This window comes from Equus quagga, chromosome 2 (genome assembly GCF_021613505.1).
Source record: "Equus quagga isolate Etosha38 chromosome 2, UCLA_HA_Equagga_1.0, whole genome shotgun sequence".
Classification (NCBI taxonomy): domain Eukaryota; kingdom Metazoa; phylum Chordata; class Mammalia; order Perissodactyla; family Equidae; genus Equus; species Equus quagga.
In genome coordinates this window covers 64,914,289-64,941,915 of record NC_060268.1, presented here as the reverse complement: position 1 = coordinate 64,941,915, position 27,627 = coordinate 64,914,289, and the positions used below count along the sequence as shown (strand labels likewise).

General features: G+C 49.0%; 1 protein-coding gene across 4 annotated transcripts; it reads left to right on the top strand.

Annotated features, from left to right (window-relative positions):
* Positions 1-918: 918 nt before the first annotated feature.
* Positions 919-27,627, top strand: LOC124235376 (pyruvate kinase PKM). Of its 4 annotated transcripts, none has more exons than XM_046653239.1 (11): positions 919-1,054; positions 11,365-11,546; positions 12,138-12,229; positions 16,535-16,666; positions 17,145-17,331; positions 17,908-18,178; positions 19,491-19,641; positions 19,905-20,057; positions 24,045-24,211; positions 26,036-26,217; positions 26,899-27,627. In XM_046653239.1, exons 2-11 carry the CDS (start codon positions 11,393-11,395, stop codon positions 27,003-27,005), a joined length of 1,596 nt encoding a protein of 531 aa, XP_046509195.1. In that variant the 5' UTR covers positions 919-1,054; positions 11,365-11,392; the 3' UTR covers positions 27,006-27,627. The 4 variants fall into 4 exon arrangements, with proteins under 4 accessions (XP_046509195.1, XP_046509194.1, XP_046509197.1 ...); XM_046653238.1 differs by lacking the exon at positions 24,045-24,211 and adding an exon at positions 23,475-23,641; XM_046653241.1 differs by lacking the exon at positions 919-1,054 and adding an exon at positions 9,035-9,154.

Genomic DNA, 27,627 nt, shown 5'->3' with positions numbered 1-27,627 from the left:
TGGTGGGCTAATTACTGGGAAATCGGAAAATGCCTTGGAGAAAAATCTAAGAAAAGCTCCAACAACACTTATTTAAATGCACCAAGTTGAAAACATAAGTGCTGACTCCTGCAGAGATGATTGGCTCTAACGTTCTGACTTTATATTTCCTGGTCAGTTCTGCACTAATATTAATGCCTTCCATTCACTCTCTGCTCTCAGGCACTCGCTCTGCAGGATTCCAGCCCGTACCGAAGTATTCACATGGCCCCAACCTGTCCTTCCTTGTATTAGCCTAAGAACTAAAGGCCTCCCGCTCCCGCTCCATTGCACACTCCGCCCTCCCTAGTTCTCCCTACTCCCGCTACCAGTGCCAGGGCCCCTCCGAAGGGGGTCCGGACCTCAAGCCATCCCACGAGTTTCCATCTCTCCCCACCTTTTCATCCCATCCCGGCCTCCCCAACCTCCAGTCCGGCTCAGTCTCCGAGATGTGCCCTGGGGCGGGACCCCGGAGGGGTGGGGAGTCGCAGGGCAGGGCTGGGGGAATGCTGCCCAGGGACCCGTAAGTCTGGGCACCGCCGGGGTAGGCCAGGGCAGCTGGGCGGCCTGGGCCGAGGGTCAAGAAAAGAACCGTCGTCCAACATTCTAAGTTGGCGGCAACAGGTGGGCCTGGGCTCCCCTGGGTCTGGGAGGGAGGTCTCCGGAGCTCCGGGGGCGGGCCCTGCTGCCTCGCCGCTTCCCCATTGGCTCCATTGAATCATCAATGCTGCGATTTTTATGCTGTGTTCTTCCGCCACGGAATGTAGTCCCCCCCAAAAGGGCAACCTGACTGCCCGTTCCGCCTGCGCGCAGTTCCTGCTGAAGGTGACTGCGCCCCGCGAGGACGCAGAGGGGCGGGGCCCGCGAGCCGGAGGCCGGGATTGGGTGGGGGGCGGGGGCGGCGGAGGGATTGCGGCGGCTCTGCAGCGGGATAACCTTGAGGCTGAGGCGGCGGCTCTCCGCACTCGAGCGCAGCGCCGCTAGACGTCCGACCTGTTTGCAGGAGCCGCGCAGCCAGAGCCGGACCACGCCGGAGGTGAGCAAGGGAGAGGCTGGGCCCAACGTCCCCGCCGAGGCCCTGTCCACTCGGCTAGTGCGGAATCCCGTCCGCCTGCTCACTCCTCAGGACGCCCATCCCTGGGCGGCGCCGAGTCCTGGGCATCTGGGACCGGGTTGAGGTCGGGAGAGAGGAGAAGGGGTGCCCGCGCCTAGGGCCTGCTACTCCAAGCCCCCAGCTCCCGTTTCTTCCCAGGTCAGATGGGTCGGCCATCCCCTTTCCTCTCCCGATCCGTCCCTCCATTCTGGTCCCACCCTCGCCTCCTTCTCCCTCCCTCATCTGGTTCCATCCTCGTCCTCCTTCCCGTATTTCCTCCTAATGCGATTCCTTCCTCTCTTCCCTCTTTTCCCTCCTCCTTCTGCTCCCATGCTCGTCTCCTCCCCTTACCCCTTAATACTGTTCCATTCGCTCCCTCGTCTTCAGCCTGTCGGTGTCCCCCTCATTCTGATGCTTTCTTTGTAATTTCTTCTTGAAACTCCTTCTCTAGCTCCCCTCACCAGTCCCTCCACGTTCAGGTACCGTCCACTCTTCCCGCGTCCCTGTCCCCTCCTCGTGCTCACCCCTTCCCCCATTCGTGCCTGGGTTCCCCCCTCCCCCTCTCGCTCCATCTGGTCACGTCCGCGCCTCCGCATCCCTCTCCTCTGCTCCCGCGTTCGCGCGGTTCTGGTCACGTCCGCCTGCTCCCCCCGCCCCCTCCCCCTCGTCTCTCATCTCAGTCCAACCCGCGCACTCCGTCACGGCCTCCTAGTCTTTGCTATCCTAGAGTCCCGGGGTCACCACCCGAATTGCAGTGGTCTGCAGACGGGCAGCGCAGGCTCCTGTGCGGCCTGGGTGCTGCTGGAGGGTTACGTAACCCTTGCCCTTCCCCTTCCCCGCTGCAGGGAAGAAAGTGTGGCTGCTCCTGCAGCGCCTTCCGCTTTTGTGCCGCCCCGGATTCGGTGGGGTGGCCGCGGCGCCGCGCTCGTTCCCAGGGGCTCACGGGGCTCCATCCCGCCCCGGCGGGGATGCACGTAGCAGTCAGCGCCTGGGACCCGCCTCGCCCCACCCAGTCCCACCCCGCCGGACGACTGGCCTAGCGGCCGGTTACGGGACAAGCTTCACCTCCCGCACGACAAGCCAGCGCATGTGGCACCGAGCCTCCTTCGGGGCGCTCCCCGGCTCCTCGCCTCTGTTTCATATTGCTTAACAGATGCGCCCCGACTGTAGAACGCGGAGGCCATGGGACGGGGAGGGAGCGGGTTGTGGGGAGAGAAGAAATATGTCGACGGCTTGGCGCCCCCGCATTCTCATTTACTCAATAAAGATTCTGTGTGTGCCAAGAGCTGTTTGGGGAAGGGGGGTGGAGACCCGGATGACTAGAATGTGACGGAGCTCACAGTCTAAGCAACGGACGCAAAAGTTATTACTGGTAAGTGCTGTGAGGAAGGTACGTGCTTCCTCCTGGGGAACGAGGGCTTGGGGTGAGGGGGACAGGAGGCTACCACCAGTCTTGAAGGTTATTTAAGAGCCCAGTCGTGGAAAGGCATCCCATTTGGCATCTTACCTATATTCTTCAAACCCAGCACATTGGTCCTCTCCAGTGCAAGTGAGCCTAATTAAGATCCACGCATTGGCAAGTGGTAAACAGGCTTTCAGAATTAGATTTGACTCATTAACATGCTGACGCGAATGATGGAGGGAATTCAGCCTCAGGACCTCAGTTTACCGTGTGTAAACTGGGAGGAACGTTCTCCTGATTGTTGAAAGGATTGGTCACTATACACACCTACATGTATATATGTTAAACGCTCAGTGCAGTGTCTAATCTCTAGTGAGATGTCCAGAAGAAATGCCTCCAAATATATTCTTTTGGCCGCCGAGCACAATTACTTAACCCCTAATTGAGCCTGAGGGCTCATCTTCTACAGGCCATCCCCAAACACATACTTGTAGTTAATCTTTGGGAGTCAGGATCTCTAAATACCAGACATCTCCTGGAGACCAGTCCCTTCAGGGATCTTGGTACAGTGTTTACAAAGTAACTAATACTGTTACTTTGCAACTCTCCACTTGCAACAGGGGCTCTTTGGTCTCCTGAGAATGGGACCTCTAGACAAAGGAAGGCAAGGAGGGGGGTGATTTCAGCCTTTGATGTTTGGCTCTAAGAGTGGAAACAAACTTGCTACCCGAACTCTTCACATTCCATTCCCATCTGTTCAGGTGGGTTTCTAGGATTTTCTCAGCCAGCTGGTAAATGAGGTTAGGATTGGAGTCAGGCACAGTAGCCCCCTGTAGGCTATACTGAGGGTGTGGTCTCTTCCTAGGGTACAGAGGAGCGCCTAGGTCAGGCGCCACCCCCACCCCCACCCCGCAGCATTGTTAGCAAATAATTTGATCTCTGGTTGCCTGAGGATGCTGTTGGGAATACAGTGGGATGTTCTGAGGGGGAAAAGTATGTAAGCTATCACCAGGTGGGTGGGGGTAGGGGAGGAGGCAGGGAAGCTCCGTGGAGAGGATGACTCAACCTTTGAATTTATTGGCTTTTCAGAAAATTCTCTTAGTTGGGTGAGTGGAAACCTGCATTGTGGTCTATGAAGGTTTAAAAAGTCCCCTTTCCCCTTTCAGTGAGTCAGATAATGAAGCATGCAGTTCCCCCAGTTAAAAAATGTGTCAACTAAGTGAAAAACGGTTGATCCAGGTCCCCAGGCTCTCTACTGCCCTAGGAGCTGAGGTGCAGCATGGCAGGGCCGCAGGCCAGGGTGAGCCTTCTGCAGTGGTCATGGCAGGCCTGGTGGGATGGGGGCCGTATGTACATGAATAATGATGACTTAAAAGAATGTCCTTGAGCTAATTTCTGGGTTACTGGGCTTGAGCCAGACTGTGTGGACATCAGTCTCTTCCTGTCTAGTACAGCAACTCTCATTTTAAGCACTATGTTAGAAGTAAATTTTAGTGTTGAATTTATAGTTCAACAAAGAGGATTATTGGGTCTTTAAGAAATGCACTCATAGTGACTTGGCACATTTGGTAGCTGTGACACTAAACAGAGTTAGCACCCTATGGCAGTTTCTTCTGTGCCTTGAATGTTGTGACATTAATATGAGGGGCACAGGAAAAGGCATTTTATTTCTTCAAGCTATTCATTTCTTAATATTGAGGCAATGGAAGAAATGAGGAAATAACTGAACAGGAAGGTAGAAAAAATGCAACTCTTGCAGTATAAACTCACACTACATGGGTTTCTATTTATTTTGCTTCAGCTTTTATGAAGGCACCTCAGGGTGTGTTATTTTGGCCAAGAGTTAAGACTGAGATCAAGGTAGGAGGAAATGACTCATTTGACATTCTCTTTATTTCTGAATCCTTCCAAATATCCACAGTCAGATCCCAGTTGACTGGTACACTGCAAGAGAGAGTTGTCCGGGTGAGCAGTTTTCTTCCCACCTTGTTGAGGATCTTATGAAATGAATAAGTGATTTACTTGGTAAAAGGTCTTATAGGACCTTGAATCATCACTTTAGGGATCATTTCTGGCACAGATAGGAATAGAGCAAAATGAAGACCTTTCTTAATACCATCATACTTTGTCCTGGTATGACTGCTCAGCCCAAGAGGGGAGGTTGGCTGGGCCACCAAGCAGTGCAACCCCACCCCTGCAGTGATCGGAATGTGCCAGTCTGCACGTAGGAGGGAGAGCCAGGCTGCAGTACCTCTGGTGGCCTCTGAGACTTGCCTCCCGCACTTATGTCATAGGCAAAGCTCCTGGGCAGCTCTAAGCCTCCCTTTCCTGATGCTAGCTCACTGTTTTGGAAGTCAGGTAGGGGCTGTGTTAGAGGAGATGCCAAGACCAGCTATGATAGGGCACTGAACTTGCTGGTCATAGTATTTTGGAGTATGGACCACCTTAGCTGATGCAGTCAAAAAATTCTCCAAAGGAGCACCATCTGTTTAAACACCTTTTAACCTACAAATAATACTTATTTAACTTTAGACAGCTGGTGTTTCCCCTGTCTCTGGTGATGAGTGCCAAAGAATTAGTCAGCTGAGTCTCTCGTGGTATTTGAGACATAACCATGTACATTTTGGAGGAGTCCTAGGGTTTTGATCTGGTTAAGAGGTAGGGAAGTAGAGACTTTGAAAACAAGACTATCCTGATATCCCTCTTTTATTACATTACAGAGCAGATTAACAAATGTCACGCATCAGATGGGCAAACATTTTAAAAGTCTGATAGTATCAAGTATTGACAAAGGTGTGGGAAGGCAAGAACTCACATTACTGATTGGTGTAAATGGATATAACCATTTTGGGGAGTATATCAGCAGTATTTAGTAAAATAGAAAATAAACATACCCTGTGACCCAGGAATTCCATTTTTGAATATGCAGAAGCTCACACCTGCACAAGGAGACATGTACAGGGAGGGTTGTTATAGAATTGATTAATAGGGAAAAAATCGGTTTAGTGGAGGGCAGAGGGCCATCCAGCAAGGGAATACATAAATAAGTAGTCTAGTCCTACAGTGGATTAGTATAGGAGTTCACGTGAATTAAGTAGATCCATATACCAACTGGATGGATCTTAAATGTGTGGAGTGAAAAAGCCAGTTCGACGATGTTTGTAGAGTATACTACCTAGGACATTTTAAAAAAAACAATGTCATGGGGTTCCGTATATAGACACTTAAATAGAAGGATGCAATTCATGATGGTGGGTGGGTATCAAAGTTCATGACAGGGTGTAGAAGGGTTGGAGGGACCTGGGGATGGAGGAAAAATGAACTGTATGAATTGTAATTGTTTAAGTCTAAAGAAAATCTGGCTAAATACTAATGAGCTCTGGGTGGTGGAAATACAGATGTTAATATTTCTTTAAGTTCAAAACAAAATAGAGACAAACCTGTAAAGGTCACTGTAGGAAGACTAGTCCATGCTAACTAGGTCAGTGCTTGGACCTAGTTAGTGTTTCCCTTCCTCTCCGTCCTGCATCATAGCCTTAAATGCTGAGCCAACGCCTCATTTTGCTGAGGCCATAAACCAGGGTCCGAGTCCTTGCTGCTTCCAGAGTATGCATATCACGTCCTGAAGCACTGCCCCATGTTTTTAAGCCTAGTAAGGAGTGACACAGCGGAAGAAAAGGTTCATCCAAACTTCCTCCTTCAGGCTGAAACCAGTTCTCTGCTCTGAGCATCTGTCATCAAACCAGGAAATCCTTGGCATCTGAGGACATGGAGGTTTCTCTGACTTGGGACTCCCTTTTGGGGGTCAACCCAAGTGTCAGCTTTTGTGCCCTGTTCCACTCGAGTTTGAAATAGGACCTTAGGCTCCTGCTTAGAAAGTTGAAGTCACTAGTTCTAGCCCTGAATAAATAGAAGAGCAAGGGAATTTTACCTGAACCTTTAAGTGAGCTCCTTTTATTTGTGCGGATCAGGATCTACTCCAGACCTTCCTAGGTTCTGTGGCTGTTCCAGCACCCATTTTGGTCTTGTCGCTCTCATAGATGAGGGCCAGTATTGAGAATTATATTTCACTGCTCCATCATGTAGGAAGAGAGCTAGAAAGCAGGCTGGACTGGATGCAGGGTCAGGGTCCAGCGTATTGTGACACACACTTTCTACTGGATGCTGGAATTCTGAAGATTTGGGGAATTGAAAAGCCTTCATGCTGGCTTAGAGACTTGGAGGTGTGTGTAGCAAATTGATGTCAGAGCGAGGAACACAGTCGTTGGCATCAGAGCAAAATTGGTGCAGAGAGGCCTGGCTGGTTAAAAATAGGCTTATGTAGATGCAGCCTCATAGGCCAGGCTGGTTTACTAGGGCAGAATGATTTGGGCCTTTGTGCAAGATGGAATTGGTGAAGCATGAATCTTTCCCAGCATAACCTGCCAAGAGTATTGGCTCTGAGTGGCATGTTGAGTATTTTTATATATAATTTTCAACCCCTGGTTCCTGAAGACTGGCAAAGAATTGTGTTTGGCACAAACAAAACTATAGTTTTAGAGAACCAGGAGCTGCTTGAGATGAAAGGAAAGGTGGGAATAGGGTGCCTGGAGCTGAGTGTGGCTGCCTGTTCCAGCCCGTCAGCCTGCACTAGGGCGTCTGATGGTATCTCATTTCTCACAGAGGAGAAATGGCCCTGGGGAAGATCCTACTGCAGGGGCTCAGGCTCCAGAATAAGGCTTCTGTACCTGGGCACTGCGTTTGGCACCGTCAGTGGATCCACCGGGCTTCCACTGCTGGCAGGAGGTTGGCTTTGCATGTCTGCCTCCCGGAGAGGAGGGTGCAGGAGTGAGTCAGACTGGCACGGGTTGGGCCGCATGTCCAGGCAGGCACTGTCCAGGCGGCCAGCGCAAGGGAGGGGAGCTCTTCCCAGAGGCCTGCTCTGAGAAACGGGGGCTGAGGCTGCTCTCCTGGGGCCGGGAGAGGGAGAGTCCAGACAGTGATTAAGTCAGAACTGTAGGTAGGTGGTTGGTGGGATGGGCAGCTTGTGCTCAGAAAAGAGGCAGGAGCGTCCTCTGACCCCAGGGCAGAGCCTGAGGGGAGAGAGACCAGTTGGTGGCCCCTGGATGAGACAGGTCTCTGGTTTGGTGGAGGGCTTTAAGGACATGATGAGATCTTCTTGGAGTCTGGGCAGACTTGCTGACAAGCAAACTTTTTGATTGCTGGTGTGTAAATCCACTCAAATGCCAAACAAATTTTCATTTGTTATTTTTGTACTTAATAGCCTGGGTGAGCAAAAGATCAGAGCTTGTAGACTTCAGATTTAATTCAAGATGGTGAAATGGGGTTTGTGTTTGAGCCCAATGTAATTATATCTTCTAATGGCGTCTCCTGATCCCAGAGGCAGCCCTTCTGGACTAGAACATCTTTGTCACAAAGATTTTGCTTTGAAGCTTGAGGGCAGACTAAACGGGAAAATTTGCTGGATTTGGGCACATAACTAACAGGTTTTGGGCATAGCATTGTCCTAAGGACTGTGTTAACTTTTTTTTTTTTTTTACTTTGAGGTTCTGAATGGATCAAGGTTGACCTTAAGCCAGTGAAACTATCCTGCAGTATATTTGTGACCTAGGGCCTGAGATGGCATATTTTGCATCTGCCACATTTAAACATGTATTCCAGAAGTGCATAGAGCAGCAGTTGACTAATGGAACTGGGAGCTTCACATTTGTTTTAATTCCAACAGTCTTATCAGGGTGCTTGTAAATATATCATTTTTAGAAGAGAGACACTTGTAATTTTTCTTATTATAAAGTATTTCATATCAGTCCATTCATTAATAAAGAGAAGAAAAACTTTTGGGGCCAGCCCCTTGGCCAAGTGGTTAAGTTCATGGGCTCTGCTTTGGCGGCCCAGGGTTTCGCTGGTTCGGATCCTGGTTGCGGACGTGGCACCACTCATCAAGCCACATTGAGGCGGCATCCCACATGCCACAATAGAAGGACCCACAACTAAAAATACACAACTATGTACGGGGGGCTTTGGGGAGAAAAATAAAATCTTAAAAAAAACATTTTTTTTTTTAAAGCAGGTAAACACAGTTTAAAAAAAAACTTTTGCTGTAATCCTACCACCTGGATGACATGCTGTTAATACTTGGTAGATATCCTTCCAGTCCTTTTATGTATGTCTATTTAGTGTCGCTTCCCCCCAAAAAAGGCGAGGGACCAAGTTCTTTTATAGAATGAGTAGTGAAATGTTAGTAAATCACAGGTTTAAAGAGACTTGAGAGAGAAGGCAGTCTTTGGGTACAGTGGGAGGGGATAAACCAGTGCAGAGAAGCCAGTAAGAACTCACTTTCACCTGTGAGTTTTCTATTATCAGTTTCTTGGTATTTTCTTGGGAGGCTTCTCTGGGGTTTTTTGGTAACATAGCTGAATCTCTAGGAGCAGTACCACCTGGATTCCTGGTTATTAAAGTAATTTCTCCGTTACCTCAAAGAGCTTTAGTTACACTCAGCTTTTACCTTAATCCTTGTACAGTTCTACAGGGCAAACCTTGCTCAGCTCCGACCGGTCTTTGCAAGTGGGGCCAAGGAGCGACCCTGAGCCAAAAAAAGAGCATAAAGTCACCACCGGAAGCCCAAGCCCAGAGAGCACAAGGTATGACCTGATAATCAGTGGCCCCAGCCAGGTCTTTGCAAGGAGACCCTAATGTCTCAGGTCTAGAGAAGAACCGGCTGATGATTTTTAAAAAGAGTGGGGTTAGTTACTCCCACACCCTCAGTCAGGTCTTTTGTCTATGACACAGTCCTCAGACTGGATGACTCTCTACTTGGAGGCCACAGCAAGGCCCACGTGTTCCAGTTGGCTTGGTGTGCCACTTGCTACCATCTCTTGAGTAATGTTCCCTTAACAGCCAGACTTACCTAAGTCCAACTGGGTGCTCTGAAGCCCTGCCTCCATGATGAGTGTGAGTAAAGGGACCCTGGCTGCCCAGGCCGTCCTGTCAGTAATTCAGAAGTTCCTTAGATTTGGGGAGGTAGGGGGAGCAGAGGTATAACTTTCATTTTGATGAAGAGGCATTAAGATCCACTGAAAGTTCATTGAACAAACACTGGAATACCTCCAGGTAGTGGATGCTAAGAGATACAAAACTACATAGGTCATGGAGGAGAGGGTTGACATTTTCATTTTGCTATCTGGTATGCATTGGGTAGGGAGTTGGGACATGCACATTGAAAGGAACAGTGCATTTCCCATGTGGAATAGTTAGCTGGTATCTTATTTCCCTTTTTTAAAAAGTTTTAGAGTCTATACTTAAGGACTCATAGCCATCAGTTTTCAATAGCTGACAGAAGCTTTGCTCACAACTGGTCACAGAGCTTCTTGGCCTTTTACCGGAGTTCTTGAAGATTGCAGAGATGGGTAGATGCACGCTCTACTTGAGCCACCCAGAGGGGCCACAGAGTCAAGGATGGAGGAGGAGAAAGAGTAAGGGTTATATGTATGGGGTACCTGGATTTGAAGCCCTGAGATTTAGGAGGAAGTGGGGCAGGGCTAGAGAGGGGCTTGTTCCTGAGGCTGGGCTGAAGCGTCTAGGCTCAAGGGTTTTAGGAGGAGTAGCTTTTGCTATGAGAACTTGAGGAAGGAACTTCCTTGAAGCCTTCTGATGAGGAGTGTCAAGCTTCTGGCTCACATCCTTTACCTGATGGTTTTTCACACACTGTAGAAACTTCTCAAGTCTTTGTCTCTAATCACCTAACTAGCCGGCTGAGTGAGTTTAGTTGTTAGTAATGAAGTTAAGCAAATAAGTCAGTAATGAAGACAAGCAAGGGTCAGGGCAGTTGTCAGGATTGTGACCTGGGCTGGTTAATTACCTGGAACAAATGATCTTTGTTGCTGGAGGTAGTGTACTTGTCAGACTTAGAAAGGGAATCAGGATGGTCCATCAGACAATCCTTTGGGGAAAAGATTTGACGAGCAAGACTTCCTCATGTTGCAAGTGTCCTGTTAACGTAGTTATAAGAATTTTAGAACTAGACCAGTGCGTTTGTGGTTATCCTTGGTTGTATGCACATTGCTTTGCACGTCCTAAAGTCCTCCTGACCAAAAGTAAATGTGGTTTTTAGTTAGACTCCTGGGGTGAAAGATTTTGCATTCAGGGTTCTGGCTGGACTTTGCTTCCTGTCCAGGGACTGGTTTTTATTGCCTGTCAGTGGGCTGGGACCTACTCTTGGGCCTAAAGTAAGTTGAGAAATGAATTTCTGTGGTGTTCTGGGTTAGTGAAAACCTCGGACTTGGGAGCTTGGAGGATTGGAGCTAGGAGCTTGGATGGTGGTTGTCTCTAGAGCCAGGATAAGCACTTTGGGTGTGGGTGGGGATTGTTAAGAAGTGGTGTTCAGTGCCCCAGCCCGTATGAGAGGTTTGTAGCTTTGAGACAACTTTCCATACAAAGATCTAGATTTTCCAAGGTAAAAAACTTGCATCACTGGAAGATTGGTTACAGCTGCCTTTTGAGGGAACTCCTTCAGTTCATGTAAAATGATGTTATCTATAGGATTAGTGGGAAAGCTGTCAAGGTCGTTATTAGCTCAGTGTGAGGGAGGTCTGCTTACACTGGACACCTGGGAAGTACATGCATTTGGTACAAGGTTTTAACTTGTTCTCTGAGGTCCTTTCTACTTGCTCACAGTCGTGTGAGCCCTTTGCCCGACTTGAGGAGCACCCACATAGCCAGCGCATGGTGGGGATCCCTGTGGCTTGTGCACAAAGCGTGCTTATTGAGTTAATGTGTAAGGAGGAAACAGCCTCCTGTGCCAAGCGGTGTATTAACCACCCCAGGCTTCTCAGACTGATCACTCTCTCTTCAGTTCCCCTGGACCCAGGACCTCAGAAGCCATGTCGAAGCCTCATAGTGATGCCGGTACTGCCTTCATTCAGACCCAGCAGCTGCATGCGGCCATGGCTGACACATTCCTGGAGCACATGTGCCGCCTGGACATTGATTCTCCACCCATCACGGCCCGGAACACTGGCATCATTTGTACTATTGGTGAGTAGGTGTGCCAGGCCCCCCCCCCCCCCCCCCCCCCCAAACAAGGGCTTCACAGTGATCTTTTCTCTCCTGAAAAGACTAAATGTAGCAAACCTGGGTGCTAAGCGAGATGCTACAGATTCTTGTGGAAATTCAAGTCATAGGAAATTGCAATAAAGAATTAGTATGCTTTAGTAAAGGATACAAAATTTAGAGGATGTCTTCCTTAGCAGATTTTTGTAGAAACATCTGAGAGAGGAAAGATCCTTTTGACATGCTCTGTGCAACCAGGATTCTGTGTTTGGACATCTGTCTGGGCTTCAGGGAGAGCAAAGAGGGCTGGCCAAGTCTTACCTAGGCTTTCCTAATTAGATGGAAGCCTGTAGAATTTGAAGGAAATAGAAGTGTCCTCCTAAATCAAGAAAGTGGGCTAGCACAATAATAGCCATATATATGCTTTTGAAAGAATTTTGAGCAGTTTGGCAGGAAGAATTTAGGGGAAAAAATAAAATATCAAGAGTTCTTTCAACTTAAAGTGTTATTCCTACTTTGAATAATTAACACTTACGGCCTTAAAACTTTTTTTTTTTTTTTTTTTTTTTTTGCTAGGCCCAGCTTCCCGATCGGTGGAAACATTGAAGGAGATGATTAAGTCTGGAATGAATGTGGCTCGTCTGAACTTCTCTCATGGAACTCACGAGGTGAGCCTCAGCTGGAGAGTTTGGCTACTGGGATGGCTTATAGGAAACGGTGGGAATGCAGTATTCATGTAGCCACAGTGGACCAGGCAAGAAGGAGTCTGGGGTTTACAGCCAATGGGAAGATTGTTTTCACTAGCCCACCCCTACTCTCCTTCCCCCCTGTCCTGCCATCTCAACTGGCCAAGTCTTCCTAATTCCTAAGCAAAGAAGACCTACTTTATCATTGGCCATGGTTCTCCCACACACCTGTGCTACCGTTGGCCTCACAAAGGAAAGGAAAGTGTGGAAGCGTTCTACTCTAATCCGTTAGGTATCCTGGCCATAGGGCTTGACACTCCAGCCCAGGGTTTCTGTAATAGCTCACATTGCAGCGATGAACCAAAAGGTCACCCTGCAGACTGATTCTGGCCTAGTTTAGACCCAAGATAACTAGGCAGGTCCAGGAGAGGGGTTTCCACTCTTGCAAGTTAAGGACTGAGTCTAATGCATTAACACCATCTGGCATAATATCCCACTTCATGAACTTTGTGTTCCCAGACAATCTCTTCCTAAGGGGTCTGGTCTATTAAAATAAAGTCAGCACACTTCCCCAGGAGGGAGCCTTGTAGGAATGTATTAGTACTGGGGCTGTTTATGAGCTGACTTCACCTGTGGAGAGCCTTACCCAGGGACCAGGTGACAGCTATTGAGAAGTGCTCCATTCCTACTTCTGTTCCCAAGGTGAGAACAAACTTATTTTGAGGTGTGTGGGGCTCCCTGCGGAACAATGCCTTTCAAAAACCTTCAGGCTCAACCATAGGCCATTCATCCCTACAGGGGTTTTATATTAGCATTGATAGAGGAGTAATGGGTGAGGCAGACTTCCCCAACTCTTGACTTATGTATTTCCTGTTCAGAATAAGGAAAACGCTACCCTGTAAGGTCAAGTCGTTGAGGGGTTGCCCTCTGGCATTTGGAAGTTAGTGTGAAGTTTAGACTAAAAATAAAAGCTCAGGAAGTGCAATCTAAGAGGTGAATTTCTCCTTTCTGGAAACTTGAGACTCTTCATCAGAGGTTCCTTAACCCATGTTCCATAAACAGCCTATGGCCTGGCAGGCAGCAGGCCTCCAAATGTCATGGGGGCCTGACCAAGCTCAGAGGAACTGTGCTCAGCAGGCATCTCTGGCAGATTAAGACACACATCTGTGAGGACATTCTGTAATTTTCCAAAGGGTCCTCGGCAGGAGTCACTAGGGATTACTGCAAGTGTTAGCTTAGCCCAAAGAGAGCTGAAGACCTCAGAGAAGATCGGTTCAGTATTGGTGCCTGCTACTAGAGTGTGCCAGGGTCTTCTGTGTGCAGGCAAAGGAGCAGAAATAGATTTTAAGAAATTGACCTTTTACTAGGCTTTACCCCTTCTTCCATCCAGTAAAGTAACACCACACAGCCCTGAAATGGCAAGGGGATCTGCTGCACCTGCTGGAGGGGGGCTGGCTCAGGGATTTTTTTTTTTAACTACAAGAAGCATTTGGAGATTATCTATGCTTTAACTCTTATTCCAAGATTAGAATTGAGATTAAAAAAAACAATTCTCTTTTATGGGTTTCTTTTGAGGCTTTTGACCATGTGAAGTTGTCTTGTCCCTGGGATCGGGGTTTTGGACACTGATCTGAGATTGTCCTAGTATTATATAATGTACACAGCTTTAGTTTGACTGCGTCTCAGGGCCCTCACTTCATATGCACCTTTCACTAGCAGCTGGGACATGGTTTTCTGATCTTGACAATTGTAAATAATCTTGTAAGCAGAGCGTTGGAATTGTCTTCTCCCTCCCTCTGACAGAGAGACATCCACTGTTTGCATCTGATCTTGCGACAGCTTTGCCACAGTGTCTCCAGTCCCCACTCTTGGCAGTTCACGTAGGCAAGATGTGTTTCTCTTGAATGGGTGGTCACATAATGCCATGTTGGCCAGAAATACTGACTTTTAACCAACCTAAATTTAGAACCTTCCACAAGGACAGCATTGGTTGATAGAATTCTTTACCACCTGGTAACATCCAACAAAACCACAGCCATAGTGAAAGACTTCAGTGCACCTCCCAGAGATATACCAGCAGATGACAATATAGAGGAAGTGGATAAAATAATGCCTAATACTCTAATTGGCTTATGTATAATATATGATTTTACCTCTCCAAGACCAAAAATGCATGTTTTATTTAAAATGCTCATATAGTAGGCCGCTCAGAAACCCTCAAGTTCCGTAAAGTAGAAATTATATAGACTGCATTCTCTGACCTTTTTTGTGAAAATTAAGAACAAAGTCTAACCTAGTAATGAGAAAACTTATAGACTTAAATGCACTTCTCAGGAAGCAGAAGTCTGAAAGTAAATGAAATAAATATTTAACTCAAAACACTAGGGGAAAATACTAAACCTTAAAAGGGTGAAGGAAAGAAATTGATTTAAAAACATAGCATAATGTGGTAGAAAGTAAATTTGACAAATTAAGGCAAGAGCTGGTTCTTTGGGAGTAAAACAACAACAACAACACAGTAAAACAAACTCCCTGGAGGCCTGGTCAAGAATTAAGGATGCACAAAAACACTAAATAGGAGAGGGAATATTCCCTATACATTAGAAGAGAGTTCAAAAGTTATAAAAAGACTTATACCTTCAGCCCTATAAGTTGAGGTGAAATTGACTATTTCCCAAGAAGTAGAAAATGTAAATAGACTATCAGCCTTAAGAAATTGAAAAATGATTATAAGATCTAGCTCTGCTCAGAATACCAGACCCAAATGATTTTGATGGCTGAATTATGTCTCCCCATCAAGGAATACTTAAATCCTTTGTTATGCTGGTCCAGAGCCTAGAGAAGTCTAGAAATCTTCCCAGTATGTTCTTTGAAACCAACATACCCTGATGCTAACATGAGACAAGGATAGTATCCAAACCAGACAGGTTAGTACTAAGTTAGTACACTAGACCAGTGTGACTTAGAAAGCATGAATAAAATTTAACAGTCCAGATCCAGGAGCGTATCAAAGGAATTTCATGACCCATGACCAAGTAAATTTTATTCTAGGAACACAAAGTTCACACTGGGATTAAATAGAGTGGTCAGTCTAATAGAAGAAGATGATCATAATAGGTAACATTTATTAAATAATTATGTGCTCATCTGTGTTCTAAGCATTTCATGTATTCTTTTACTCCTCACATCAAATCGGAGCAAAAGGCATTTGACAATATTCAACACCCATTCCTTCAAATTATTTCTATATTCAGTACTATTTTTACTGCAAATCAGCAATAGAAAGAAATTCTCATAACTGACGGTAAGGACCTCTACCTCAACGGAACGAGCCAGCGGTCCTCATTATAGAGTATTCCTAGAATTGGAAGCTGAAGATCTTTAGGTAATGCCATGCTTGGAGATTAACCTCTGGTGCCAGCTCCCCACCAGCCTCCTCCTTGCAGGTGCTGTTCTCGTGGACAGTGATAGTTAAAGGACAAGGCCCACAAGTGCTGAATTGGCTGTCCATTATCAGCAAAGTCATACTGATTACACTGTCTAAGAACTTTTGACGTCTTGGCTTTGAGTCAAATGGCAATGGCAAATGGAAAAAGAGAAAGGGATTTAGAGAGACGATTGAAGCCAGGATTTATTGCAAGTGAGAAATAGCAAAGGGCAATTAGTTCAGAGAAAGGCATATTCCCACCTCTCTCTACCCCACTTCCGTCTCTAATCAGACTCTAGAAAGTGATTGGGAAAACCACGCCTGTGCGACCTTAGCAGTGGGTTATTCAACTCGGCCACTGTTAGCTTAAGTTAATAACTTTGAGTTTGAATTGTAGTTGGAAACAATAGAGGAAAAATGCAGAATTACCAAATCTCTCAGAAGCTGACACTGATTGCCAGACCAATATTATCCAGACGTGAGCTGGGTGTTCTACTCCAGTTGCCTGCTTTATTTGCTGAGAGTGTTTGATGAATCTTAGGGAAAAGAGAACAGCCGGAGGGACACATGCTTCTTTTATGTTGAGACATGTTTACACCGACACATTTAATGGGTTTTGGTGGCAGTATTATGAAAAGTCTCATAGATTTGCCCTTAGAGTGAGTTAGTGCTGTGGCAGAAGAGGGCGGAAGCTGAGGAGGTTGAAATAAGCTGGTAGAGGGTGCTCAGTGAACAGACGGTGCTGAGACTAGACGGAGGTGGGGGTCTAGAACATCCACAGGTCCTTCCTGAGTGATTAGCTTCAGCACTAGATCCTAGTGTGTGGGAGGTTGCTCATCACCTTCCCTCCTTTCCCCTAGTACCATGCAGAGACCATCAAGAACGTGCGCACAGCCACAGAAAGCTTTGCTTCTGACCCCATTCTCTACCGGCCGGTTGCTGTGGCCCTGGACACTAAAGGACCTGAAATTCGAACTGGGCTTATCAAGGGCGTGAGTATCCTGGGGAGAAGCTAGAGGGAGGGCACAGGAGGCAGGGTGCCGCAGAGACAACCTCAGCAGTCTCTGCCCTTTGAAAGCCGTGTTCCTCAGTGTTTAGGTCTATAAATGAGAGTTTCCTTCCTCACTGTAAAAACTGTTGATTTGATCTATTTTGCTAAGAACTACTGTCAGAAATAATCTTTGTTTCTCTAAAAACCCACTTCCAAGTCTCTAACTTTGGGGAGCAATTTCTTTATCTCTTTTCTCCTATCAGTAAGCAGCATAACTAAAACATTGTAGGTTTTTCTTAGGTTATTTCCTTGAAATATACCAAGTTAGATGATATGATCATTTATTTCCAAAGGAAAAGCTTTAGTGTTACTTCGACCTGAGGTTTGAGCATTGTTCCCTGGAGGAAGGAGCTTTTCTGTTCTTGCCAGGAGGGCCTGGCCTCTGCATTTCCACTCGCGGCTTTCTCTCTTCACTGTAGAGCGGCACTGCAGAGGTGGAGCTGAAGAAAGGAGCCACTCTGAAGATCACTCTAGATAATGCCTACATGGAAAAGTGTGACGAGAAGGTCCTGTGGCTGGACTACAAGAATATTTGCAAGGTGGTGGATGTGGGCAGCAAGATCTACGTGGATGATGGACTTATTTCTCTGCAGGTGAAGGAGAAAGGTACGTTACAGGAGTCAGGGTCTAGTTGTCTAAAGCCGGCTCCCATCTCTACAGTTCTTCAACATAAGGAAGATAGGAAGCATTTTTAGCTGGCAGCAATATTGAGTCTTTATATGCTCAGGAATTCCTTTTATAACTCCTTATTCTTAAAAGCAGACTTCATTCCAGCTTGATTGTGCTCTTGGGGAGCATCTCCACTGCTTTTCGCTTTCTGCTTCCTTCTTCCATCCCTCAGAATGATATGTACAGGCCTCCAGCGTGCATGGGAATGAGACCTAATATTTAAGTGCCAGGCACTATTCTAAGCATTTTACATGATAATTTGTTTAAACTTTAAAACAACCTGATGAGTACTTATTATCCCTATTTAACAGGTGAGGAAACTGAGGCCCAGAGAAGTTAATTGACTTGCTCAAGGTTACATAGTTAGTGGGATTGTGATTTGAATTTGGGCAGTATGGCTCCAGAGCCCATCATCTGCTACTTCCCTGTTCACTGTGCTGGAGAGAGCCTACTTCCTGTTCAGGGCGCATGCCCTCATTGCTCCGTCTCTCCTACCTGCTCCATTTCGCACAGGTCCTGACTTCCTGGTGACCGAGGTGGAGAACGGTGGCTCCTTGGGCAGCAAGAAGGGTGTGAACCTCCCTGGGGCTGCTGTGGACCTGCCTGCTGTGTCAGAAAAGGACATCCAGGATCTGAAGTTTGGGGTAGAGCAGGATGTAGATATGGTGTTTGCGTCTTTCATCCGCAAGGCATCTGATGTCCATGCAGTCAGGAAGGTCCTTGGAGATAAAGGAAAGAACATCAAGATAATCAGCAAAATTGAGAATCATGAGGGAGTTCGGAGGTAAGTCCCCTGCCTGTCCCCCACCTCTTTCAGCCCCAACCCATCTCTCTGAAGAGCAAGATGCATCCTATGAATATCTAGTTCCAAACCTGGCTGCCTGCCCTTCAGGATACAGACACTAGTGTTTATTCCTGACCCACTGAATTAGAGTATCTTAAGAAGGGGAGTGGAAGGCATTGGTATTTAAAAATAAACCAAAGATTCCTAGGTGATTGGGATGCCAGCATCTTGACATCGTTCCGTAGGCCCAGGGACCAGCATTAGAGAGAACAGGGTCACTGCTCACAGGATCAGGAGCCCTTGTGCTATGTTGCCTGGCATGGGGGAACCACCAAGAGGGAAGACAGCAGGCTTTGAGGAAAGGGCCCCCTCACTTGGGAGCCATGTGGAAGCTCAGGGCCTAGTGTTGAGACTGAAGCTTATGGCCTCTTGGTCTTCACTAAGAAAGCAGCTGGCTTGACGATTGGGCTAGCTTGGGCGTGGTATCAGCTTCCCAGAGGAAAGCATGCCATTCTCCCTAGGTCCAGATTGTCCCAGCTCAGCTTCACCACCTCCCAGAGCTCACCAGGTAGAGCCAAATGAGTATAGCCAGGTTGATGACGTCTGTTCCTCTTTGGCTCCCTACTGGAAACAGAACTCAGTGCTGCCGAAACTCCAGAACTACTCATGTGGTTTAGGTGTGTGCGTGGGGAGGGTGGGAGGAGCAGCACTAGTCACTGTCATAACCTTGCTATCCTTAGCTTCATTTAGATGTCCTTTGTACCAGGCAATTTGGGGTCCTCCCTCTACCATCCTGATAAGCCATGGGTGCTAGCTGACCTAAGCCCCAGGCTAGGCAAAGCCATGTGTCCTCTTGCCTTCAGCAAGTTAGAAGCAACCACCTGAAGGAGCAGCTCTCAAGTGTCCTTGGCTGGAAGAAGCCATGGACCTTCATGTCAGGAGCAATTAGCAGGCCTTGGGTTTTCTTTCTGCCTTGGAAGTGCTGACAGGAGTGGAAATGGTAGACACCTTAAGAGGGGCGTCATACAATATAGATTGAGAGGAAATGAGCCCATGGGACTTTGGGGGGACCTTGCCCTTTCACCCCAATGAAGTATCCATACTGGTGCTGAGAGCCCAGCAAGCAGAACTGTTGTCCCACTTTAGGGGGCTGGTACACCCCACCACCTCCATGCACCCGTGATGACCTCATAGATGGCTGTCCTGGTGCAAGGACAGCTAAGTCAGAGAATCTCAGCAAAACATCCTTTGCATCACCATACTTGTGGCCCCTGTTCCTTATAAATATCTCTCTTTCCACTTTCTCTGTCAGGTTTGATGAGATCCTGGAAGCCAGCGATGGGATCATGGTGGCTCGTGGTGATCTAGGCATTGAGATTCCTGCAGAGAAGGTCTTCCTTGCTCAGAAGATGATGATTGGGCGGTGCAACCGAGCTGGGAAGCCTGTCATCTGCGCCACACAGGCATGTGCCTCTCCCTGAGTATGTGTGCTTTCATGGGAAACTTTTGTGGGCTAAAAGTTTAGACCACAAACTGGTCTCTTCCTGTGGACTCTGCTCCACGTCATACACACACATACGCACGTACATATATCCCCTTCCCCCACCCCATGCACCCACACAAAGCTATACTCTCTGCACACACACTATCTGGGGAGTCAGCTTGCAGTCCTTCATCTATGAAGATAGCCCAGGCCATGTCTCACTAATGCTCTGTCCCCTCCCAGATGCTGGAGAGCATGATCAAGAAGCCCCGTCCCACCCGGGCCGAGGGCAGTGATGTGGCCAATGCAGTCTTGGACGGAGCCGACTGCATCATGCTGTCTGGAGAGACCGCCAAAGGGGACTACCCTCTGGAGGCTGTTCGCATGCAGCACCTGGTGAGTTCTCAGGGCCTGCGCATCTCCCCGAGCTCAGGCTGGGGCTGGGATGGAGGCACGCTCTGGTACAGAGCAACACCATTTAGGTTTCTGCACACGCAGTCTCCAAGTGACAACAAGAAGAGTGAGGAGGGGTGTGCTGGGCAAGGGGTGTCTTGTTTTTTCTGTTCTACCTTCCCTGCCCACACCACGTCCCCTGTTTCCTTCTGTTCTGGAGGTGTCCTCCTTCATCACACGATAGCCCTGTTCATTCGTAGCTTCAGGGTTGTGAGTCCTTCCCTTGGCTGAAGTACTGGGATACTTGTATCTCTTCCTCTGGACAGCCCAGAGGACCTGAGTAGCTCTCCCCTATTCTGGAAAAGGTCAAGGGCTCCTGATCCCAGCTGTCCTCTTTGTTTGGCTTTCTGTCTGTTTTTTTTTTTTTTAAAGATAGGCACCTGAGCTAACAGCCGTTGCCAATCTTTTTTTTTTTTTTTCTCCCCAAATCCCTCCAGTGCAGAGTTCTTTATTTTTTTTAGTTGTGGGTCCTTCTAGTTGTGGCATGTGGGATGCCACCTCAGCATGTCCTGATGAGCAATGCCATGTCCGCACCCAGTATCGGAACCAGTGAGACCCTTGGCCACCAAAGCTGAGCGTGGGAACTTAACCACTCAGCCACAGGACCGGCCCCTGGCTTTCATTTTGATTCCCCACCTGTCCCAAAGACAGGTGCTTCCCCCACAGGGGCCTCTGGGCCTGCGCTGGAGGCTGTTGCCTGTGCTCAGTGGACCATGAGCTGGTCTTGCATGGGGCCTGCAGTGGGACCTGCTTTGCTGAGCTGTTGCACACTCCCCAGACTAAAAAGTGGGGTGTAAGTGATGGCGACAGGTCCACAAATAGAGATAGGTGGGAAGATGGCTGATCCTGGCTGGCCCTGGAGTGAGAGCATCTGGAGGTGACTTTTCTCTCCTGCAGGGAGCTAGCTTTTCAAGGCTCTTCTGTTCGGCTGTGTCCTACCACCTGGCTGCCTCTCAGGGCTTGAGGCTTGGTCCCTCTGCCCTATCTGCTTCTGTTCTAGAGCTTACTAAAGAGTTAATGGAGGCATCAGTTATGAGGGTTTCTTATCCCTGGGAAAATGAGTGCTGCAGATGAACTTTCCCACAGTCGTCCTGGCTCACTGTTTATCACGTACAGCTCAGTGAGCTTGCCTCTTGCTCTGAAGTAGTTTTTCTTCAACCTTCCTCTTCCCTTTCCAGCCAACACAGGACCCCCTGTCCTTTGTGACGCCCTTGCATTCCACCAAATTTAAAACAACCCCCCAAAAGGGACCTCTGCACTAGGTTTTCTTTCTTTCCTCCTTCCCTTTCTATGTGTCCAATTATTAGACTTACATGGCTTCCGGAGAAGACGTGTCATTTGTAACTAAACACTTTGTCAGTGGTGAACAGAGACACCTTAACTACTGATGTCTTCTGGGCTGTCCTCAGCATCCTTGGTGGACTACCCCATAAGGAAATGGTAGAGACCGCTCCCTGTCCCCAGGATGGCTGAGTACCCTGGCCTGGCTGATAGGCCAGCTTCTCTGCAACGTGATTGCTCTTCGGATGCTCGGGACCTCTGGGCTTGTTCTCATGACTGCCCCAGTGCAGGAAAGTGTCTTTTCTCTCCCAGGAGACAGTGGACCTTGACCCCGCCACTTCTAGAGTGGCGGCTGTTGTTTATGAGTGTCTCCACACATCCCCCCTCTGATTTTCTTAGTTGTGTGGCCTAATGGCTTCAGAGGTGGGATAGTGACCTTGACCTGATTTACTAAACGATAAAACCACGTAGACTTAGGGACTTTATGTATCTTTTGGCAAATCAGTTCAGCTTTCAAGGCCTTATCTGTAAAATGAATTAGATGGGATATGTTTAATTGTAGCCTTAGCATTAACTATTCACTGCTGTTATTAAGTGTCTGGTAAGTCCCTCTGTAGATTGATGTAAGCTTCATAACTTCTGTGAGATAGATGTCACCCCAATTTATAGATGAGGGTTACATGATACTAAAGCCTGAATTTGAACCCAGATCTCCTGACTCCTAAGTCACTGTTCTCTCCTGCAATGTAGTGCTTTGTCTAGCAGGAGATAGGCCCACATATCCATGTGGAGCCCTCACTGGGGTCAGAGACTGAGAATCAGGCTCTGGGCTCTCAATTCCATGTCCATTTTTCCATACCCTGATCTTTCCTGTGAAGAAACACGTCTTAGAACTGCAAGGCTTGGATTGCATGGTGGTGCTCAGAAGATAAGTTATGGGGTCTGGGCCAGGTGGTGCTGGCCTCTCCTTTCCACATCCCTAGACCACAACAGCCTCTCCTCTTAACTGCTTTCCCCTGTGTCTAATTGATGCAGTTAATGACCCATGACTAGGGCCAGGCAGTACCAGGTATGGTTCTGTTCCTGTTCATGTCCCCTCTCCTTTGGGCTGCATGCATTCTATTCTTACAGAAAGAAAACCTTTAACCTAGTAAATCCTGCCACACATCTGCTTATTACTGTCAAATTAATGAGATGCTGTTACTTATTCCCTCACCCATCATTCTCTAAGTTGCTGATAATTGCCTTATAATCCTTAATAATAATCTTAAATTTTCTTTCTAATTCTTGCTGTTGGTCTGAGTAGTTGGTCTGTAAATAACTCGGTGCCTTTCTTATGACTGTTTTAATCATTAGATTTTAATCAGATATCTTGTTAAACTTGCCTGCGTGCTTCCACAGGCATCTGTCTCATCACATGGCTGGTCAGTCTACCCCTCATTAGGCTGCCAGTTTCCCACCATCCTGCTTAGAATGCGGTAAAGCCACATGGTTTTGGCTTTGTCTGACCCCAGCTTTCCAGCGCTGCTCCATGCATTTCCGTGGCAGGCCACGGGAAAGGCTCATAGCATCCTCGCTTGAAGCTAAGGCAGCACTCCATGTGTGCATGGAAGCTGGACAGGGAGACCTGGGGTAACTAGACAGCCATGTGAGGAGAGAGGGCCTGTTCCTTCCTCTAAGCTGTGTCATGAGGCAGTGTGGCCAAGTCCTGCCAGGGAGTGGCGTGGGCCCAGCCTGGACATGTTTCTGAGTCAGGATACTCGAGCCTGCTGCCATATTGTCTCCCCCCACCACCACCCCTACGATCCCCCATCAAAAAATCCTTCCAGAATGGAGGATCCAATTTTCCCTCTATTGGAGGGGAAGCAGCAGCATTTGGTGCTGAAAATTCTCCACATGGTCCTAAATAGTTAAGCTTTCATCACCCTGCCTCATTGCATCTGCCTGAAGGACAGATTTAGCCAATTAACCCAAGGTTACCTTCCTCTCTGATTAATTCCACATTCTGTCTTTCCATGTGTTGTCTCTCGTTTTTTTCCCTTCTTTTTCCTTGCCTCCCGTCTCTCCTAAACCTTGCAGATAGCTCGTGAGGCTGAGGCAGCCATGTTCCACCGCAAGCTGTTTGAAGAACTTGTGCGAGCCTCAAGTCACTCCACAGACCTCATGGAAGCCATGGCCATGGGCAGCGTGCAGGCTTCTTATCACTGTTTAGCGGCAGCTTTGATAGTTCTGACGGAGTCTGGCAGGTAGGGCCCTGAGGGCAGGTAACTCTAGGATAACCAGCTTCTTGCTCCAGCTGCTCTAGAAGACAGCCAGGGCCCAGCCCTGCACCTGGGACCTGGACTCAGGGCCTCTTGTCTCATCTGCAGGGAGCCAGCCAGGGAGGTTAAGGCAGGGCAGGACCAAAGGTCCTTCGGCGTGGTAGGCACAGCAGGTGTCACGGGCACTTGGTGAAGGACTGGTTCCTGTGAGTCTTGATCTTACTCAGCTCAGGACCTCCAGTAATTGGTCTCCTCTTGGCCTTTGCATCCGGGGACATGTTCCTCACCAGCTGTCTGTGCGCCTCTTCCCTTCCCTCTCCCGTTGTGACACAGCTCTGACAAAGCTCTGTCCCCCTCTCGTCCCTCTGGACGGATGTTGCTCCCCTAGATTGCCCGTGAGGCAGAGGCCGCCATCTACCACTTGCAATTATTTGAGGAGCTCCGCCGCTTGGCGCCCATTACCAGTGACCCTACAGAAGCCGCCGCCGTGGGCGCCGTGGAGGCCTCCTTCAAGTGCTGCAGTGGGGCCATAATCGTCCTCACCAAGTCTGGCAGGTAGGAGGTGGCAGTGGCTCCCTGGGAATGCCCTGCTCAGTGGCACCTTTCCTTGGGGTTCCTGGGAGCAGTGCATTGAACGGTGCTCAGTGGCGCTGAGCCAAGGTAAGACCCCTCTGCCTGCCACCTGGACCCTACAGGGAAGGAGCTCCCCCAAGCCAGGATCCAGGAGTGAGCAGAGCCCCTTCCCTGGGCCTGAAGGACAGGACTCCAGGCAGCTGTCATAAGGCGTGTTGGGCCATTTGGATCCAAAGCAAGTTTCTACCCTCATGACAAACTGGAGACTTAACTGCGTCACTACAGATAGACTGACTACAAATGTTTATTTGATATTTAAAAGCAGGTCTTCTAAAAAAGTAAAAGACAATTAGTTTTGCTTATTCCAGTAACTATGGGCTCTTTTAAAAGTTCAGTTTTGAAAATTAGTGCTGTTCGCTGACATGCTGTTTCGTTGATGCACCCGTCCTCATCTGTCTTTGAGCCCCAATGATGAGTGGGTTCTGGCTCAGGAAAGGTCACCGTGTTGTCTTGCTGACACTCTGGGGTGCCATGCAGCCAAGCTGAGGACTTGGGACCCCTTCCTAGTCTGGGATAGTCTGCGTTATCCCCAAGTCTGGGGGTGTGCTGCTCATCCCTGCCCACAGGGTGGCTAGGGTTCCTGGCAGAGGAGGGTGGGAGAGGAGCAGACGGGCAGCCCTCATGCACTGAGAGCAGCAGGTGGGGCTGCCTGGGGAAGCGGGACACGAGACCTGTGCAGATTCTCAGCAGAAAGCTCAGGATAAACAGCTCCAACGTTAGGATTGACCTTTGTGAGAAGGTCTGGCCTTTGCTTTCTGGCTATTCTTAGCTCCAGTCTTCTGGGATTTCAGTCTCAGCTGGTCCTGATTTCAGCAGTTGCTACTCTCTGAAAGCCTTGTATGGAGGCCAGGCCTTAAGCGGGGCATTCTCTGCTGTGACATGGCTTAAGTTCCCTGACACCTGTTGAGTGTCCTCATGGCTTGCCTTCTGGGCCCAGTTCCTCCTGCGAGCCCCTCCCCAGCTCCTGAGACACATGTGCAACTACAAGTGTAGTGTCAGTGTTCAAGGCAGCACCTGGCGTCGGGCCTTCTGGGGCTCCCCAGCCCTCCAGGGGAGCCTTCACAGGCAGAGCCTCCCACACGGACACTCCAGACTCATGCTCTGGCCTCCTGGGTAGCACCCAGATTTCCAAGCCTCACTTAGCTACTCAGGTTTGACTCTAGGGCTCTAGAGCCTAGTTGCTGGGCCTGTTTCCAGGGGCTGGGGGCCATGTGGGGTGGGGAGAGGGCACAACAGTGAGGAAGGTTTGGATCACAGATTCCCAGGGGGGCTGTGGGGCTCTGCTCCTCTTCTTTACAGATGTTGAAAGTCAGGTGCTATTCACATGCTGCCTGGCTTGTAGCTGTTGCTGACAGTGAGAGGAATGGGTGCTGGTGAGGTTGGACAGGGTTTCCTCCTCATGCCAGAACAGACAAGTTTAGAGGAGGTGGGAGGGTTCTGCCAACAATGGTCTGTGTGGGGTAAGTGGGTGAGACTGACCATGCTGGACTGCTATGAGCCTGGGGCCCTGCCTGTGGGGAGGGCTAGAGGACAAATGGATAGCATAGCTGTGAGGAGTTATATGCTGGGACGATAACAGGATTAGGGGCTGCCCCAACCTTGGGAGCAGATGTGGAAATGGCCAGAGCCTGAGGCTGGCATAGTGAGTTGGATTAGAGTGAGCTGTTACTGAAGGCCCTAAAGGGCTTCTTGGGAGGCTCCTGGGACACTAATGGTCTTTTCTGCCTATTCCCCATCCCATCTCAGGTCTGCTCACCAGGTGGCCAGATACCGCCCCCGGGCCCCCATCATTGCTGTGACCCGGAATCACCAGACAGCTCGCCAGGCCCACCTGTACCGTGGCATCTTCCCTGTGGTGTGTAAGGACCCAGTGCAGGAGGCCTGGGCTGAGGACGTGGACCTCCGGGTGAACTTGGCCATGAATGTTGGTGCGTGGCTGGGGGCAAGGGCTAGAGCCTAGAGGGATGGGAGGGTGCTTGAGCACTGGCCTCTTAGAGTGCAAGAGCCCCAGCTGCCCTCACTGGGACTGTTCTCTCTGGATCATCCATCCCCATACTCTGAAGTCCTGGGCTGAGCCCAGGAGGGAAGAGGAGCCTTGGGGTTGTGGAGTTGAGTAACCTAGTTCCTCTCCTCAATCATCCAGTCTGGGGCCCAAAACAAAAGATCTTGGATCGTCAGGGCTGTTCTTTCTCTTACATTTGCTCATTACTGAGGATGTTTATAAAATTAGCCCAGAGCTCCTACACTGTGGGGCCGCACACACACAGACTATGTACTCATATGACCTTTGTCCCTGTGTAAGAGCAGGATGTCATGGGATGAGAGCAAGCAGCTAGCTCTGACCTCGGGCAAGGCTCTCCACCATCTAGAGTATAAAATGAATGATGTCCGAAGGTCCCTGCCAACTCTACCATCTGAGTGATAAGGAAATCTCAGGGCCTCTCCACATCCCCTTCGCCTGGGCTATGAGGCTGGCGCCACCTTGTGGTGTAAGGAAGTAATGGTCAGCCAGCCCTGCTTGCAACCTCTGGCTGTGGGGCAGTCTCCCAGGTGCCTACCTGCCTGGCGTGGCTTTTACTCACCACCTCTCTTCTCTTCTCTTCCTCCAGGCAAGGCCCGAGGCTTCTTCAAGAAGGGAGATGTGGTCATTGTACTGACTGGGTGGCGCCCTGGCTCTGGCTTCACCAACACCATGCGTGTAGTGCCTGTGCCATGATGGGCCCCAGAGCCCCTCCTCCAGCCCCTGTCCCATCCCCTTCCCCCAACCCATCCATTAGGCCAGCAATGCTTGTAATGCTCACTTGGGGCTGTAGCGTGGCACTGGTAGGCTGGGACACCAGGGAAGAAGATGAATGCCTCTGTGAAACATGGCTGTTTTTAAGACCCTGCTTGGATAAGGTAGCCTAGAGTTGGGCTGCCCATCCTGTGGCCCACCCAAGCAGGGGATGAAGGAAGTGTGTGGGACTGGAGGCCCCAAAGCTTAACACAGAGGGCGGCAGCTCCTGCTTCTCTTCCTTTGTATACTCTATTCAGTTCCTTCGAAAATGGATACCCAGAGAACTCCCAGCCCGGCCTGGGGTCAGGAGATGGCCAGCAAGAGTAGGGACCGTAGGGCATGGGCACTGGCTCCAGTTTAAGCAGACGGGCCCTGGCCCTTACTTCTCCAACCCCCTCAGCCTCCCCGATTTGCACCTTGTGCACTTGTGTCTCTGCTCCACTCAGCTGTCCCTGCAGATAAACACTCCAGCCTCCATCTTCCATTTTCCCCACTCCTGCAGCCGCCTCCGGGCCTGTTGCTATAGAGCCTACCTGTATGTCAATAAACAACAGCTGAAGCA